General features: G+C 32.3%; 2 protein-coding genes across 3 annotated transcripts; one reads left to right on the forward strand and one right to left on the reverse strand.

The window, feature by feature from the left end:
* Positions 1-272: 272 nt before the first annotated feature.
* On the reverse strand, positions 273-4,276 carry LOC109857956 (cap-specific mRNA (nucleoside-2'-O-)-methyltransferase 1). The gene is made up of 4 exons (XM_020434762.1): positions 3,997-4,276; positions 3,841-3,909; positions 3,297-3,572; positions 273-3,190 (listed from the first exon to the last, which is right to left on the reverse strand). The coding sequence occupies exons 2-4, from the start codon at positions 3,848-3,850 to the stop codon at positions 729-731; spliced, it is 2,748 nt and encodes a 915-aa protein (XP_020290351.1). The 5' UTR covers positions 3,851-3,909; positions 3,997-4,276; the 3' UTR covers positions 273-728.
* Positions 4,277-11,605: 7,329 nt separating this feature from the next.
* Positions 11,606-15,316, forward strand: LOC109857947 (ubiquitin-conjugating enzyme E2-24 kDa). 2 transcript variants are annotated; one of them, XM_020434745.1, is made up of 6 exons: positions 11,606-12,423; positions 13,350-13,484; positions 13,567-13,617; positions 13,762-13,894; positions 14,040-14,187; positions 14,281-15,316. In XM_020434745.1, exons 2-6 carry the CDS (start codon positions 13,354-13,356, stop codon positions 14,376-14,378), a joined length of 561 nt encoding a protein of 186 aa, XP_020290334.1. In that variant the 5' UTR covers positions 11,606-12,423; positions 13,350-13,353; the 3' UTR covers positions 14,379-15,316. The 2 variants fall into 2 exon arrangements, with proteins under 2 accessions (XP_020290334.1, XP_020290333.1); XM_020434744.1 differs by having other exon boundaries at positions 11,609-12,440.
* The last annotated feature ends 3,628 nt before the right edge of the window (positions 15,317-18,944 follow it).

Genomic DNA, 18,944 nt, shown 5'->3' on the forward strand with positions numbered 1-18,944 from the left:
CGCGTTTTTTCGCAAAATTAATTCTAAAAAGGTTCTTGTTTTATAAGATACATGTAATTACATAAGATACATATTCTCTGAGACATAAATGCACACAATTATATCAACACGCTTGAATAATTGTACATTTATTTACAAAAAATATGTACACAGTAATGTATAATGATAAACAACAAAATTTAATATTCAGTCTTTTTTTTAAACTACATGCACAACTGAAATATGTATATAACATTTTTTTTTTTTTTTTTACATTTTTTAACATTGCTCGACTAGTGTAAGATATTTATTATATAGCTAAATCTAAATATCTATATCATACATTATATAGATATTTTTTTCACAATACAAATTATGCTAAATCAGTAAAAACTGAATTACAGTTGAACCTCTTTATTTTTGCCGAGTCAAGCTTTCTCTCTATGCTATCTGTTGTTGCTATCCTCCTTCAATCAGTTAGCTATAGCTAACAATCAGATTTTAGAAAACAATTTTGTCAAACGTACAGAGAGAGAGAGAGCAAAAATATAAAAGACAAGAATAGAAAGGTATAACTGTATTAGTTAAAAAATCACATTAAAAAGAAAAACCTTAAGTCATAAGTAAATTAGAGACAATATATATGCTGGCTATATTAAATTTACTTATGTTTCATGACTACTAAGTAAAATTACTTTAATAAATTGGACTATAATGATGTGAGTATGAATATAAAATGTAATCAAATTTTAAGCAATTTTTCCCAATTTTTTCAATTGTTTCAACTTTTCTTTTTTTTCATCTTCTTTTTTCATACTGTCTGCTATTTTTTTCAATGAAATCTGAATCATAGTGGTAAGTCTTTCCATATTGACTTCCTCATTATTACAGGGCCATTGCCAAACAATACGTTCTCTGAATCCTTGTTCAAAACTTGCTTCGGCTTTGGCTGGTCTATTAATGTCTCCATTTTTAACTTCATAATCTCCATGTCCATTAGTGTAATTATGAATGAAGAAACACTTTGTTCTGTAACTACGAAAGCGTCCATAAGGAAGAACAATGCTTTTCATGAAAAGTACGCTATTAAACGGAATATATGAATGTCCTTTGTCGTCTTCGTTTTCGCGTTCAGAATAGCTTCTGAAAAACTCGAACGCCGGATTTCTCATATATTGTGGTGAAATTTGCAATCTGTTATTTATATCACCGCCTACTAAAAATCTATCCCTCGCTCGCACGCAAACATAATCATTCGGGATCGGCTTCCTTATCGCCTCACAAAATTTCTTTGTAAGTCTGTATCTATTCGAAATATATAGTTTGCTTACATTTTCCCCGCCAAGCATGTAAGCATCCAGGATATGCAAAGCTCGTGTTTTGACAAAAGATTTTCCCATACGTTTTGACTCATATACCAACTCCGCATATACTAGAGTATTTTCGGGAAGTTCTAATTTTACGTCACCAACAGAATGCCACTGGCCTCTCACGTAACGAAAAACTTTTCTCTTTCCCAAACCCAGATATAATGTTGCTATTTTATCCTCTTCGATAAAAGGCCCGGAAGTGCATGGCATGCAGTACCAGTCATATGGTGAATTTATAATACTCTTAAAACTCTCGACATTTGTTGCTTTTTTTGCTTCGGATCCGAGAAAATCCAAACGAGTGTTCATCATCATCTCGTTTATCTTATCTTGCGGTCTAACCATTTGCGGCCTAACACGAGTTTTACTTGATATTTCCCAATATTCTAAACATTCTTTTCGCATATCTCCCTGCTTCGGTTCGGTTAATTTCGGATTTTCGCAGAAAGCCGCAATTTTCAAGAGTCCTATTATCTGTTTCCTTCCCAAAGTGTTGTTTGAATTTCTTAAATACTCAATGAACGCCTTATCCCCTTCCAAAACATCGAGAGCCACTATTTGCGTTACATCGTTAAGACCATCTCCCGTCGAAAGCAACCGATTAATATGCATCAGGTACTCAATTACTGCCCCCGTATTCTCTCTCTTGTTTTTACATATTAAATAACGTTCTGAATTAGCCGGTCTGGAACTATTAGGTTTAAAAATGCAAATACTATTGAAGCATCTGTACATCAGATAGACAAGGCCGGCACTAAAGGGCGTGAACAAGTCGAAGAGTTTTGTCACAAAATGTCCACCTTTTCTAACTACCATCAATGCCACCAGACATTGACATAAATATAGTTGTTTAGACAAAATCTCTTGTATATTTTCTTGACCCTCAACAGAAAACCCTCCATCTGCCATCATAAAATGAACTCCCTTATTTTGTGTATGTTTCATTATCAAGTTTCTAAATCCTTCTTGATTTTCTAACTCATACACATCTCCATTATCCAAAGGTCCGTAATAAGGGTGAAACGTTTCGCTAGGTCCAGCAAAGAACTCGTCCAAAGTGAAATCATTTTTTTCTTTCAAAGTAAATCCAAATCCCTTTGCATGCCACTTTGTCCTTGATAATACGTATTCGCTAAATCCACCCGGACCAGCGCATACATCGGCAAAGTACAACAATTCATGAGGATTTTGATTAGGAACTTTAGGTCTGGTAAACATAAAATCGCACGCTTTGTCTATGTTTGCCATTTTGACAGCAGCCCGATTCAGAAAACCGGCACTTCGAATTGTTTCATAAGGATTTGAACGAGTTCTTGCTTTTCGCATTTCATTTTTGTCTAACTTATCAAATATCGTTTTCGATTTAAGTATTTGCTCTAAAATCTCGGGATTGCAGAAATGAACTTCGCCTTCTATAGTGTCTTTTTTCGGCGCAAACATTACCCAATCTGAGTCTATTTCATAACTATCGGGTTCCGTCTGGACAGATCGCAACCAGTCCATATCTTCTTCAACTTTAATAACCTCTTTTTGAGGATCCCACAAGAGACATGCCTTCTCAAGTTCTGGTACATGATGTCCAAATCCTCTTCTACCACGCTGAGTTGCTGCCGCTATAGGTTCAACAAGTCCTTGACCGTGCTTTCCTAGACCTTTTCCTCGCTGATATCCCATTTTCTCCATTATTTGCAGAGCTATACCCAAATCTGCCGAAATCAAGTTGTTTTGGGCTTCGGCATATACATTGCCCGCAGGCTGAATTTCCTGGGCGTGCTTTTCTTTATCAACATCATGGTGAGTAATTTCCTCCTTATTACTCAATCTACTTCTTTTGACATTGTCTAATAAATTACAAAAAATGTATTATATTAGACACTAAGTAAAAATAAAAAATCTAAATGTAAATAACAGAACAGTAATTATATAAAATGTAAAATCACACAATACCTGTATTTTCCAATTTAGGAAGATTTACTTCATTCATTTTATCATATTGCGGATCGTTGTCATCTTCAGAAGAGGACTCTTCCAGTCTCCTCTTGCCATTTAAAAAATTATAATAGTCGTCGTTATTGAACGCAGGCATTATGGCGTTTGACTCCTCAGGGAAACAAAAGTCCTTGCCAAATTTACTTGATTTGCGATGCTGAGAGTAACTATTGAATGAATCTGGTGTCTTCAATCTCCCTTCCTCACTGCTCAAAGCACTATCCTCATCAGTACCTACAAAAAGTTAAATTACCATAAAAATTATAATTTACTTTAATCTTTAGATTATTTAAGCAGCAAACATCCAAACAAGCGCCAGATTATCTTGACTAAGAACAAAAGTTTAGTTGTACGTTTGAAAAGCTTTACAAGAGAAATAATTTTATTAATATACCACGATGAACTACAAAATATAATCTGGCATTTGTTGTGGAGTGAGGAATTAAACACGTAATGAAGAAAAGAGATAAGACATATATAAAAACAGACAAGAGAAACTCACTACTGTCCATAATGTCTTAAAGTCTGTTAGAAAAATGTAAAGAAATCTTCTAACCTAATCGGCACATTGCTGAAAATTCAAAAAGGTTGATTGGCATAAAATGAGAGAATCAGAAAAGACAATAAATAAAAACTAAACAACAGTGGGTTTTCTTACAGATTATATTGAAACCGTATTTAAGCGTGTAATCCAAGTGTCTCAAAAAGTTAAAACAAATAAATTGTCTCTTAGAAAACTTGTACCAGCCATTCATTATTATTGAGAATAAAACCACCCGAACCATAATATAGACAAAAAGGTTATCAACGAGGGACTCAAACTGACACAAGGCATTTTCTGTTATTACTGACAGTACTGGGCAGTACTGAATATAAGATATTAAATACACATTTATTATTCTCCACACGTCAAATTATCATATACTGGATATTTCGACTGTTTTTCAGCAATGTGCGTACATAACATAGACGGAACAGTGTAACATTGTTCAAGGCTGTTGCTCAACAACTCCATTTAGATTAAACATTTGTGCGATTCTCCAATCAGAATAAAAGTGCAGAGTTCAACTGTTCATTAGTGGCTCTAAGGCCTGGTTTATGCGGGCAATAACTGTTAACTTATGCCGGAACCGGTAGAGTTTAACTATAGGATTCCAATACTTCTGTTTATACGCATTCGGCAATTTTGTATAAACAGAAGTATTAAAATCATATAGTTAAACTTTACCGGTTCCGGCATAAGTTAACAGTTATTGCTCGCATAAACCAGGCCTAAGTGTAGAAACCAGTCATATTGAAGAATCACTAAGCGTTCACTGATCTGCTCAGGGTGCGTTCACTTTGGACGCTTACGCGCTTTAAGCGTCAGTCTGTCTTTATTGTTGTTTAAATATAGAACAAAGATAGACTGACGCTCAAAGCGCGTAAGCGCCCAAAGTGAATGCATCCTCAGTCTGCTGAACGTGGCCAATGCTCTTCGAATGATGCTTGGAAGCATTTGGATGCTATTCTAGATTTAACTTTTGCCGCGTTTCATGCACTAGAGCTTACTTAGGCTGCGTTCGGGAAGCGCGCTATCAGCGCTGTTGCATCATTCTATCTTTATTGCTCGTTAGATGTAAAAGAAAGATAGAATAACGCAATAGCGCTGATAACATGCACCCCGAACGCAGCCTTAGTCATGGCAAATTGCTACGAATATATAGGCCTAGTTTATACATTTTTAAAATCATGCAGGTTTTGCCTGTGCTTAACCATTCTTACTTAAGTAATCACTCCTTCCTGGAGAGTGATTACCCAGCAAACACAAAGTAACAACCGGCAACGTTTCTTATACGTTTCGACCGAAAACGTACCGCAACTTAAAAAGCGGACGTTTTTTTTTTTTCCGCTAAGTTTATATATATAAATAGATTGTGAAATTCTTTAGTGGTCACTGTGTCTATACTGAACATGGTACTAAACCATGTCTTCTACCCGGTAAAAAATTTTCCATGTATAAAATTGTACGGACATATTCGGCATATAAATTTGCATAATAAGATATAATTATTTTAATTTGTGTACATGAAAAAATTTTTACCGTGTAAGTGCGTATCAGATTATAAAAGAATCAACCAGAATAAAATTCATTAGATCTTTTTGTTCTGACTGATTATATATAATCTCAATACTGGACGTGTCTTGAAAAAACATTTTACACACATCTCTCTGAGTAGCCAAATCTACATGTAGATTAATTTTGTACGTTTTTAAACCATGCATGGTTTAAAAACGTACAAAACATCCAATATTAACATTCAAAGATGTTTTTTTGGATTTTTCTTATTTTTATACCGACATTTCGTGAACATTTCAGCTCACTTTATCAGGGTTTCGAGAGCAGCCTAATATTCAATGTTTTTAAAAATTATTTGCCGTTACACAAAATAACATATAAACATGTAAAAGGTAAAAACAATAGTGTAAAATAATCAAAGTCTTCACTGTCGACTTCGAAACATTTTACTTTCAATGAGCAAAAAAAAAAAAAAACAAAATAACAATAGAAAAAGCAAGTATCATAATTTATTATATTTTTGTGCGTATACAAATATAAGTTAGTGTTAAAACTTAAAATAAAACATCAAAAATTAGAATTATAATTCTAACAAAATAAAGATGTGAAAAATCTTATTAAAAAAAAAAAAAAAAACAAAATGACAGTAGAAAAAGCATGTATCTTGATTTATTATATTTTATTTTTTAGCAACAGGTATGTGGTATGGAAGGCATGGAAGGATGTGTGAGATTCTTCCTAGTCATATAGGCTGAAATGTCTAAATAAGTAAATTATTATATTTTATTTATTATATTTTTGTGTTATAAGTTACTGTTAAAAACTAAAATAAAACATAAAAAATTAGAATTATATTCAATGTTTTTAAAAATTATTTGCCGTTACACAAAATAACACATAAACATGTAAAAGGTAAAAACAATTGTGTAAAATAATCAAAGTCTTCACTGTCGACTTCACTGTCAAGTCTTCACTGTCGAAACATTTTACTTTCAATGAGTAAAAACAAAAAAAACAAAATGACAGTAGAAAAAGAGCATGTATCATGATTTATTATATTTTATTTATTAGCAACAGGTATGTGGTATGGAAGGCATGGAAGGATGTGTGAGATTCTTCTTAGTCATATAGGCTGAAGTGTCTGAATAAGTAAATTATTATATTTTATTTATTATATTTTTGTGTTATAAGTTACTGTTAAAAACTAAAATAAAAAAACAAAAATTCGAATTATAATTCTAACACAATAAAGATGTAAATGTTATATGATAAAAATCTTATATGATAAAAATCTTATGCAAACATATTAATTTGTAAAGATTTGATAAAAATAAAAGCTTCCAATAAATTTATCATGATCTTGATTACTAGATAAAATTCAAAATCGATAGAGAACATGCAATCAAATTTGATGTATAAACAAAACTTTTATTATTTAGATAAAAGCGCAAATAAATGTTCTGCAATGTATACACAGAAACAGTTTCTACTTTAGGAAAAGAATTACATTTACAATTTGTAAACCAACTATACTTTATATATTTTGATTATACATCATAACTTCACCTTATTGTTGCTAAATTTATAACATCCATTTTTTTACCATGCTTTGTTCATGTAGAATAGTAAAGAAATGAGTAGTATAAATAGTAAAAAAACTGAAACCTTAAAGATTTTCACACGTAAAAGATTTATTTTTACTACACACCTTTCTTGGTAGGATGACAATTTTTCTTTTGTGGCCCCTTGTGGAATTTGGCGGTACAAATATGGTGCAAATATCTGTAAACAATAAAAAAGCTATCAAATATAAAGACCGTAAATTATTGCAAACATTAGGCGATTTTTGGCGATCGTATGGTACATATACCAAAGTGTACCATACGATCGCCAAAAATCGCCTATTGTTGCTGATAAGGTAAACTTATCGGCACTAATGTTTTCTTTCAGTTTTGTATTATTTTCCATTGTTTTACTATTATTAAGCAAGAATCTATGCTCTTTCGCAATATCTAATATTATTTTTGAGGTTAGATACTATCTTGTTCTCACGAAATTAAATAAATACCAAAAATATATTTATTATTCGTACTTTTATATAGTAATATTAATTACTAACTACAAAAATAACACTAAATTAAATCAACTGAATGTAAACTTCTATCAAATATCTTCACAAATATCTGCACAGTTCTAACGACTATCCACTCCTTCAAACTGTATTGAGAAAGAAAATGGCTGCGGTGGCACCGTAACAATGGCGAATGGTATAGCGTGTGTTAAAATGGCAAGATACGCCTACCTACCTTGAAGTAATTCCTCGTTGACGGTTTTTTCTTCTCGATTCCGCGAGCGGAAAGATATCGAGAGATTGTCTCAAGAATTGCCGGCTGTTATCCCTGAGTAGCTCGACCGCCTCAAAGTCACAATTATCAAAGCCGTGGCAAAGCACTTCTAGAAATTGAGAATTACGTAATGAGAATGACTCAACACGTGAAAGAAAATTCGAGAAGTAAAATGGTGCATTAGCGACAAGCTACTGTACAAATACGGAAAAAAAAAAAATAGGATATGTAATCTTCACAAATCCCGAAATTGAAAGTAAAAATAATTCTACATATTGACTAAAATTCTCACAATAATCATATTTTCTTTCACATAATTTGTATATTTCTTACTATTCTATTTCTATTAAACGAACATCTGGCGGTAGACAAAGACCAAACCACGTGGAATATTGGAAATAATTTCACTTCTAGAAATTGAGAATGACGTAATGAGGATTACGTAACAAGAATGACTCACCACGTGAAAGAAAATTCGAGAAGTAAAATGGCGCATTAGCGACAAGCTACTGTACAAATACGAAAAAAAAAAAAAAAAATAGGATATGTAATTTTCACAAATCCCGAAATTGAAAGTAAAAATAATTCTACACATTGACTAAAATTCTCACAATAATCATATTTTCTTTCACATAATTTGTATATTTCTTACTATTCTATTTCTATTAAACGAACATCTGGCGTTAGACAAAGAAAAAAGCACGTGGAATATTGGAAATAATTTCAAATCCGGGTGAAATAATTCTAAATGTCGCGGCTTAAATTCTCAATAATAATAATAAAATTTTCTTTCACATATTTCCAGTATTTTTTACTATTTCTATTTCTATTCAACGAAAATCTGTATAATTGTTCACTCCATATCTAAAGCACAATCGTTTCCAAGATGAGAAAATTCTACTTTTACAACAAATAAATAGCGAATATATATTTATCATTTATATTAATTACGCGACTTTTGTATCTTATAAACTTACTTCAACAATAGTATGCTGAATAATTGTTGATTATATTAAACTTGTGGTAAAAGCTTCCAAGATATGTATCACTCACTCTTTGGAATGCAACGACTGAATGAAAAACTGGCTTCTTCTCTTCGCTATTCTCAAACAGCATAGATGCCATGTAACTTTCTATTGGCTGTTAAGAAACAATGCGCAAGGGCACACCTTGGGTGCGTTCACCTTGAATGCTTAAGCCTGATTTACGGGGCCTAACAAGGAGAGTGTAATCATGACCACCCTGTAGGTCACCGATTTTGATGCAATTTTGCAGAATGGTAGTACGCATATAGAAATAACAAATGCTATTCGGAGACGATGCAACTCTCAAGCATTTGCGAGAAATCGCAGTTTGAACTTTCGCGTGCTACGTAAGTACAATTCGAAAAGAAAGTTTTTCGAGGTGGCGGCGTGGCGCAAGCGGACTAAGCGCCGCGCTAGTAGTCCGCGGATCGCATGTTCCAAAAATATGCAGTTGCATGTTGCAAAAATATATTTTTCTGCATATTATTAAATATTTTCAATATAATATTATATACAAGGTGTTCCAGAATTGCCGTACAATCGCTCATAGGCAGGTAAAAGGAGTAAAACTGAGTCGAAAAGTCCTGAACCATTTTTGTCTATTATTTATAATAAAGGAGTAATTATTGAGTAAATCAGGCCAATCAGCGCAGATCTTTAGCCAGGCACACGTCAATGAGCGCTCACACACACCAGGCGCGCGGCTCACTAACAAAAGAGTTCGCAACATCTATCTATCTTTGTCGACTAAGAAGGTATATATGTGTATGTAAAGGTATATATGTGGAGGTATATATATGTGTAAGGATTGAGGAGGCGTTAACGCTTGCAGGGCTGCATTCGAAAATATTACTCAAGTGTACCCGCAAAAGCCCGTTTTCAACAAACATTCGAGGTGTACCAAGGAACCAAGGTGAAATGTGATGATGTTGTTCAGAAATATCATTTACAGCCAATTTTTTCACTTCTAGATAAGTTTTCGATAACTTTATCTAGAAGATATCTCCCAAAATTTGGTTCTTTTTATTGGTTCTCAGAGGAATTTATCCAGAGAATAGCTATCGAGAGGTATGAAGAAATCGGCCGTTAGATATACAGGGTGTCCCAGAATAGCCGTACAATCTCTCGTAGGCAGATAGAAGGAATAAAACTGAGTCGAAAAGTCCTGAACCATTTTTTTCTATTATTTATAATAAAGGAGTAATTATTGAGTAAAGCNGGCCAATCAGCGCAGACCTTTAGCCACGCGCACGTCAGTGAGCCGCGCGCCTGGTGTTTGTGAGNGCTCACTGACGTGCGCCTGGCTAAAGATCGGCGCTGATTGGCCTGATTTACTCAATAATTACTCCTTTATTATAAATAATAGATAAAAATGGTTCAGGACTTTTTGACTCAGTTTTATTCCTTCTATCTGCCTACGAGAGATTGTACGGCTATTCTGGGACACCCTGTATATCTTACAAGAGCTGCGATCCGTTTCATGCTTAATCGCGCATTTATCTGTAGTATATGTCACGTATACTATAGATAAATGTGCGCTTAAGCATGAAACGGACCGCAGCCAAGGGGACTTTACTTTTGACTTCCGCGTTTTCGCGCTTCATGTAATGGCACCCTAAGGGTGCTAAAGTAACTAGACTTTACTAGATTTCTGTTTTCGCGCTTCATGTAATGGCACCCTAAGGGTGCTAAAGTAACTAGACTTTACTAGATTTCTGTGTTTCCGCGCGTTCCGTCCCGCCTGTTTTAATTACCTTATATTACACGGAGCATATATTGTGCGGAAAAGCGTAACGGAAAATTATAAAATATCAATAATATAAAAAAAATATATATATATAATTAATTTATATATGTATATTAATTATAATATATGTATATTATAAATTATATTATATATGTATAATATATGTATATTATAAACAAATTAATTATATATATATTAATTATATATTTTATATATATATATATATATAATTAATTTTTTCTGTATGATTTTTGCGTCCGTGAGTGTTCTTCTGAATACGTTTTACAGTTGACATACATCTATTTGTTATAATATATTTATTTGTTATATCTTTTTCATCCTATTTATACACGGTTTGCTTTATTTATTTTTTAATGTTTCGATTTTTACATATATATATATATTTAATTGTATACACAATANTATGTAGATATAATAGAATAAAATAATAATATAATAGAATTATATTTATTTAGTGGCTACAAATAAATATTAATATTAAATATATATTTTTTTAAACGAGACTTTTACAATATTCGTTCTTTCTATATACCGGAGACATTAATAGATCCATCTATTAAACAAATATATACATATTACACATGTTATTTGTCAATGTTAAATATTAAATAAATGGCCAATACTTTTACGTTTTGATAAGAAAATAGGAAGGGAGAGCAGTTACATTATCGACACGACGTAGTTGTGGACACATCCGATTGCTAATAGTTAGTTCGCACGGCGCTCGTTGGCGCTACGAGCAACCGCCCCGCTTGCCTCCCGATTTTCGCGTCTATTTCGCGATTCAATGACGCGCAGTGTACACTTTACGACCACGAACTACCAGAAATTACAAGATAAACTATTCACATTCGAATTTAAGGTCGGAGATTCGAGACCTGAGAGCTGAAATTTGAGATTGGAAACGAGATCTAAGATTTGAGAACGACTGTGAAATTCGGGTCTAGGTCTTTACGCGTGGCTGTATCGAAGAGTAAAAGTGCCCTTACTGTAGGTAAAACAGGATTTGTTTAAATTAGTATTATTGCGGTATGCGCAATATGGCTTATCATTTTAATTTTTATAGTTTATGATAACACCGGGCGCTGATGGTTTTCGCGGGCCGATTACAGCGTCCCCGAAAACGTGGTTTGCCAGGGGTACCGCAGCGACGAGCAGTGGCGGTGGTGGCGGCAGAGTCAACATCCGGCTGTGCAGAAATGCGCACGTTTCGGCGCTCCTCGAGGAAAGAAGGACGCTGTGATCGGGATTTCGGAACATGAAAGTGAGATGAATGGTCGCGATACAAGGACGAGGACCTGAAGAGCACTGCCCTTTCGGGACCGGGACACTTTGCGAGGGCGATTCAAAATTTGTGTTTTTTTTTTGTTGTGCGCTCGTCCTTTATATTGTTTTTCAGCGTTGTCGCATTTGATCGTCACGTCGCGCGTGACCGCAAACGTTTTTGGTGCTTGCTAAACTCTATTCGTGTTGTCGACTCGCCGGATCGTCAGATCAAGAAAGCGAAGTCGCGCCCGATAACGCGCTGGGATAACGTTTCTCGCAAATGCTGATGCTAACTGATCAGCGGTGTGATTTGATAACATATATTATTTATACATATATATACTATAGGCTGTATATTTTTTTGTGACTCAAAGACAATAACCGCTGTCAATTATCGCCCGTTCCAAAAATTTACTCGATCCGGAACGGATTACTCCGCTCTTATTATCTCGTGAAATTGTCACCGCCGTTTCGCGTCGAGGGAATCATCGGTGTCTCGCATCTGAAGCAGCAGGCCGGTCCCTCCCCGTCCCTCCCCTCTGCCTTCCACCATAGTCGACCCGGCGAAGCTAGCTTGTCCGCGCGACAACGCAAACACGGCTGGACACATTGAGCACACGAGGTACATCGGCACACAGGGTACGCACGAATTTATGCGATCTATCTTTTATCGCGGCTTTAAAGAATTAAATTTAGAAAAAGAGAATCAGAAATAAATAAAAAGTTGTGTGTGTTCACAAAGGATATACGGACATTCATAGAGTAGGAAGGAGAAAGAACTTTATAGAGAGAACGTGCAAGGCATATAAGTCGTTGAGGCTCAACACTTGCATTAGGCCCTTGTGTTGTCTATTCGAGAGTTTCAGAGAAAAGATTTAGCGAAGTAAGAGAAAAACAAAAGTTTGCTTTTACTAGCACAATTCGAAGAAATATCCATTTCGGACATGGTGAATTTTTCTGAGTTTGCAAAAACGACAATAATCTTAAATAAATCTCTTTTTATAATATTTTTTTCTTTTCTTTCTCTCTGTGTTTTTCTCTCTTTCTCACTCATGCATGCACCCATAAGACACACACATATTCATTCTCTCTCTCTATGTCTTTTTCTCAATTTGTTTTGTATATGGACAATGTGTACATTGTAATTACATTGTTATGAATATTTTTACTTAAAAAAAGAATTGTACAAAGAATTTTTATAATATATAGTTTAAGTAATTTACTGTTCTACAACATTGTTAAAAATTTATAATATGGAGATATTGTATGAAGAGATTTATCCGCAGCAATCAAGTATGTATGCGTCTTGTTTATGTTTTTGAAGAGTACAAATAAGAAGAGGAAGATCATATATGTTGATTGAACCAGTCTGTTTCACATTACTATATTGTGTTGAGTATAAAATCACATACGACACACACACACACACACACACACACACACACATATATATATATATATATATATTAAATTTACATATATAATGTAAAGTTTGAAATTTTACATGTATAAAAACAGTAAAATAAATGCATGTCTATTTTATGACAGAGTCATGTCATCAGGAGCAGGATCTAGTGGAACTGGAAGAGGACGTGGTTCCTCTTTAGCAGACAATAAACCTGAAAGTAAGGAAGCTAAGCCAAATCCAAAGATGTCAAAAGCTTTAGGAACTTCTGCTAAAAGGTGTTAAAAAATTTAATTAACTATGCTAATCAAATAAATATTATGTTACTTTGTAACTATTAAATTTATTTATTTTCATTAGGATACAAAAAGAATTAGCAGAAATCACACTTGATCCACCCCCCAATTGCAGGTAAAATATTATATAAGAAATAAAGTTTCTTTTACACACATAATATTTAGAAATAACCAAGTAAAGATTTATGAAAATACAGCTCGTATTCCAAAGTATAATACATATAATGTATGTATAAAATATGTACATTTTATTTTATAGTGCAGGACCGAAAGGTGATAATTTATATGAATGGGTTTCTACTATATTGGGTCCTCCAGGCTCAGTTTATGAAGGTGGTGTGTTCTTTCTTGATATACATTTCTCCCCAGAATATCCTTTTAAACCTCCTAAGGTAAATCAATAGTTTTAACTTCAAATATTAATTTTGTATTGCGCATGTGACCATTTAAGAAATTAAAACACTTTATAAGAGAAAATAATGTCATGTAGCAACATATTACATAAAACATTTGACTTATTTTGTTTTTGTTTTATAGGTTACATTCCGAACACGCATCTATCATTGCAATATAAATAGCCAAGGAGTTATCTGTTTGGACATATTAAAAGATAATTGGTCTCCTGCATTAACAATTTCAAAGGTTTTATTGTCAATATGTTCTCTCCTAACAGACTGCAATCCAGGTAAACACATCTATAAGAATTTATTTAAATTTGATGTAAGATCATATACACATGCGTAATTATGCAGATTTTATGTGATTGTATATTTTGCAGCTGATCCACTGGTAGGTAGTATAGCTACACAATACCTACAAAATAGAGAAGAACACGATCGCATAGCACGGCTTTGGACCAAGCGCTATGCTACATGAGCATATTTCTTCATCTACTCATTAAACTCCTATTAGTCTCATGCCAACTTATGATTGCTGTTGCTCTCATACAAACTTGTCTCATATATGTAGTCTGTATACATCTTTATCTATGATCATGTTGGTCAGAAAAACATGCAAGTGAGCGAAAACTGTTTGAGATCAGCTCAAACATTATTGTGATGTGCTTTTATGTTGAGTATGTAATGTGCCTAAGATGAATGAATGTGCGTGCATATGTGTGTTCAAATCAGTGTGCCAGGGCATAACGAGACAGGAGTTTTCCACTTAAATAAATGAGATAGTATTTAAATGGTTTGTATTGTCTATCACAATGCTAATGTTTCTAGAATAGGAGATAACATGAACAATACTAGTAATCTACTTATGTAAGTAATTAATAGATAGAAGATAAGATCATAGAGGCCCATTTTGTCATAATTAATATTTTTATAATGAAATTTTATTTGTCGTAAATTTTTAAATTATTATGTTTACATTTAATGTGTCTTGCTTGGCTCAAAGTTATTATCTACCAACAATCAACATGTAGTTATTTAGCTACATCAAAACTGCTGCACATACACGATTTGCGTTCATAATATGATAATCGTAATGTTCTGCATGAAGCAGATACAATCCCACATTGTCTGGGCCCATCCGCAAAAATATTGTACTTGTAAATAAATATCTATTATTTCATGTACACACATGTGTAATGCTGATACATTCACAGAAACTTCTAAGTTTTCGACCCGAAGCTTTTACATTCTGTTTACATGTGCAAACTAAAAATTTTCAATAGATTTCATCAATAAGTTCGGTTAACTCGCGATAAATTTTTCGATTGACAAATTTCTGTTTTCTTTCAGTAAATTGTGTAGCGCTTTATTTAAAGTGCAGATAAAGAAAATAACAATAAATAACGTTAACCAACATTGGGGTAATCTGTATGATCTGATAAATTTTCTATTAGTTGATTCTCTATTATAGACTAGAAAAAATGTTTACATATCAATTTTTTGCATATTCAAAATTTGCCAGATTTTATAAGAGTGGAATAATTTTATTATCTTTTCAATATGAAGTGCATACTGAACGTTTTGAATATTTTTTGTAATTTTCTAAATTATACACGGCAACCAAAAGCAAAGTGATTCGAAATCACTTTGTACATATCTGTTCTAAAACTAGATAGTTGCTTAAAGATGTATCGAGTGTATAGAGAGAAAGAAAGAGAGAGAGAGAGAGAGAGACAGAGACAGAGTAAATGTAATAAGTCATATATACAAAAATGAAGAGCGGAAGCTTGCTTGACGAATTATTGTATTGTACAGTTTATTGTGTAAAGTAAATGCGCTTTGGCATTGGTTTCTTCACTAAATTCAAGAAATGTAAATATTGCGTGAAAAGCATGTGCGAAATATCTGCGATTCGCGTAAACACGCGATATCTATACCTATGTATGAAGAAAATTTAAATAATCCTGGATTTGAATTTTGTCGGCAAATCTTATGCAAGCCAGAGTATGTAGTTTCACACAATTAAAAACAGAAAGTATATCTTATAGTCCTGTCTCGAGACTGTAAATAGGTTTATTATATTATGTATAAGATATAATACGTATCTTTCATGTTCACATGCATTTGCAAATACATACTATAAACGTATAATGGATCTCGTTATTTCTAAATGTGTTATACGTAAAACATATATATTTAGCCACGTTGTACGAAAAAACGAAAACATTTTAGATCCGGTCTAAAACCAGCATATATACTTTTGTGTAAAAAGAAAACTAGGAACAAAAAAAGAAAATAAAAAAATGTCGTTGCGGCATTTATTCACCTGTTTCGACGATCTAAAATTAAAGCAGGTATACGCTGACAAAACAGATTCAATTCATAAACATTTATATACATATATATATATTCGCATGTATAAAGAATATAATCGCTCCGGGAGCGATTCAATCAATCAACCCGGTTAAAAAAGCTATATAAATTGTATCAATAGAAAAGTATAAGAAGGGCAATCCTATAATATTGATAAGTAGTAATCTTTTAATCGATATACATATAATAAATTAAATACAATTTATTACACACCGAGTTGATGTTCGATTATTATTACGTCACCTTTCCTGTTATTTTCTCTGAAATCTCAGGTTTTTTAGTATTTTATAAAGCAAGTTGGTTGTATACACAACGCCTAAATATAATTCTTTTCAAAATATTAATCATAAAGGGAATGGAAAGGATCTTAATAAAAAAAAAAAAAATTACCACATCCTTCACAATTTCATTAAATTTATTAGTATACATAAAAGCTAGATGAATACGTGCTAAGAACATGTTGAGATTCCTAAAATGCCATGAATTATTGTTATATTTTGTAATATTTTCAATAATAATGAAATTTATGTGTTTATTAATTTAATCGACACACTAAGTTACTAACTAATAATTTATGTGTAAAACTAATGTAAGCAGCCAAAATAGAATTTCGTACAAAATTGTTATATATATATATATATGTATGTGTATGTGTGTCTGTGTACATGTAAATATGTAAAATACCAATGTTATTTATTTAATACTGATTGCAACAATCTTGATCAGTCTTTTGCGTTGCCTGGTAATTAAAATACATAGATTCTAAAAATTTTTAATTAAATATCTTTGATACAACGGATGATTTTATACATAGTTAAAAGAGTCAAACTCTACACAACATAGACAGGTGCTAGTTTCGAAACTACATTGCACACAACGGTCGGATAGGATAATATCGAAAAATGCTTTCTCTAATCTCTATCAACTTATAAAATAAACATTACTATATACGTTACTAGATTAGGCACACTGCAATATCTCGTAAGTAATAATTAACTTCTATGTTTCTGCGCAGCTATGGTTGTTCTTTCTCTACAAACGTTCAATATTTTATTTCTGAGATCTTATGCATTTTGTCACTATGTACGTGTGTGTGTGTACATGTGTGCAGTGTGTGCCAATGATAAATTTAAATTATTTTAACATTATAATATTCCTTTTTCTTTTTCTAAAATGGTAAATATATTTTATTCTTAAGTATATATAATCTTTTATGACATAATTATATAATTTAATCATATATATATATATGTATACATACATATACGCATATATATACATATATAAAACATACACATATATTTAAAATGTTAACATTTTTCATAAATTGTGAGTATACACACACAAGACTGCAGAGAAACTTACGCACAATTCAATCCAAGTTATGGTACTTGAATTCGTGAAATCGACAAACGCAGTAGAAAGTTTAGATTTTTTCTTTTTTATACGTAGATTAAAAAAAAATATAAACGTTTTCATGTAATTGACTACATGACTACATGTATTATATTTAATGGCACCCAATTAGCGTTAAATTTAAGTAGCATTTAAAGAAATGTTTTTTTTTTTTATCTTTAATCCTTAACTGGATGCACGGAGGTCAAACTGACACTTAATGCAGCATTGCATATAATTTGAAACCAAATATCTCATATTAGATAAAGAAATATTTTTTTCAAATACAAACTTTTAACTTATAAATACGATTTTTTTAAAATCATTATTGCATACTTAACTGAAACATCCCTCATTTTGAAAGTACTAATATAAAATTAAAATTATTTACAAAACAAATATAAGTAAAATGAAATTTGTAAGTCAAATTGATCTCCACGCAAACATTTCTGTCAAAAAAAAGTCACACGCCTGGTTAAGAGTCAAGTGGAAGCAAGCGAAAAAAAAGTTTTATTGTATAGTTTCAATATCTTATTTTCATTTATTTCTTTTTCCAATTATCGAGGTTTTTTTTTTAATGTGAAACAAAAGAATTCTATGTACAAAGCTCAAGAAAAGCTCATTTTTTAACTTTGACGTCTCGCATAATTGTTCTTATTATGTTTTTTCTTTCCAGAAAAAAATAACTTATTATTTAATAGAAATAATATATTAAATTTTTTGCTTTGGTCCCAAATATGAATAAACGTATTCTCAAACATGCATATAAATATTTTCGTGTTCGACTGTTCAGTAGCGTATAGTGCAATAAAGCGCAATAAGATCAATATTAGTGTGTTCATTGACATTTACAAAACAGCTAACTAAATTATTATGACAAGTAAAACTAGCTAGCTTCTACACTCAGTTTTAAAATTTATCAAGCTACATGTCATGACACGCTAATTTTGTTACATTATTAGTACATAATATACAGAACTTTTGTGTGTACATCCGAAGTACTATATATATATATATTATATATTATATATTATATATATGTATATATAATTTTACGGAGTATCGTCGATTACGAATAAGAGTACGTTGTCTTTTCGTTTCTTGCTTGTAAAACACAGAAAATCATTACAAATTCGATACACAAAAAAGATTACTACACATTGTATATAGTATATATAAGTATTAGAGACTTGTATTTCGTCGATGAGGAGGCATGAAGAAAACAGACGTCGATATTGCATATATATGTTAATGTACGTGTGTCTGTGTGTATTTA

The sequence above is a fragment of the Pseudomyrmex gracilis genome, unplaced genomic scaffold (genome assembly GCF_002006095.1).
Source record: "Pseudomyrmex gracilis isolate BER0280 unplaced genomic scaffold, ASM200609v1 scaffold_178, whole genome shotgun sequence".
NCBI classification, from domain to species: Eukaryota; Metazoa; Arthropoda; class Insecta; order Hymenoptera; family Formicidae; genus Pseudomyrmex; species Pseudomyrmex gracilis.

Bases quoted from the DNA above. Each gene is read 5' to 3' on its own strand.
- LOC109857956 (XM_020434762.1), bottom strand. The intron at 3,191-3,296 runs GTATTGTGTGAT...GTAATTTATTAG, and splicing joins TCCTAAATTGGAAAATACAG to ACAATGTCAAAAGAAGTAGA.
- LOC109857947 (XM_020434745.1), top strand. From the start codon at position 13,354: ATGTCATCAGGAGCAGGATCTAGTGGAACTGGAAGAGGACGTGGTTCC. The intron at 13,485-13,566 runs GTGTTAAAAAAT...TATTTTCATTAG, and splicing joins TTAGGAACTTCTGCTAAAAG to GATACAAAAAGAATTAGCAG. The intron at 14,188-14,280 runs GTAAACACATCT...TATATTTTGCAG, and splicing joins CCTAACAGACTGCAATCCAG to CTGATCCACTGGTAGGTAGT.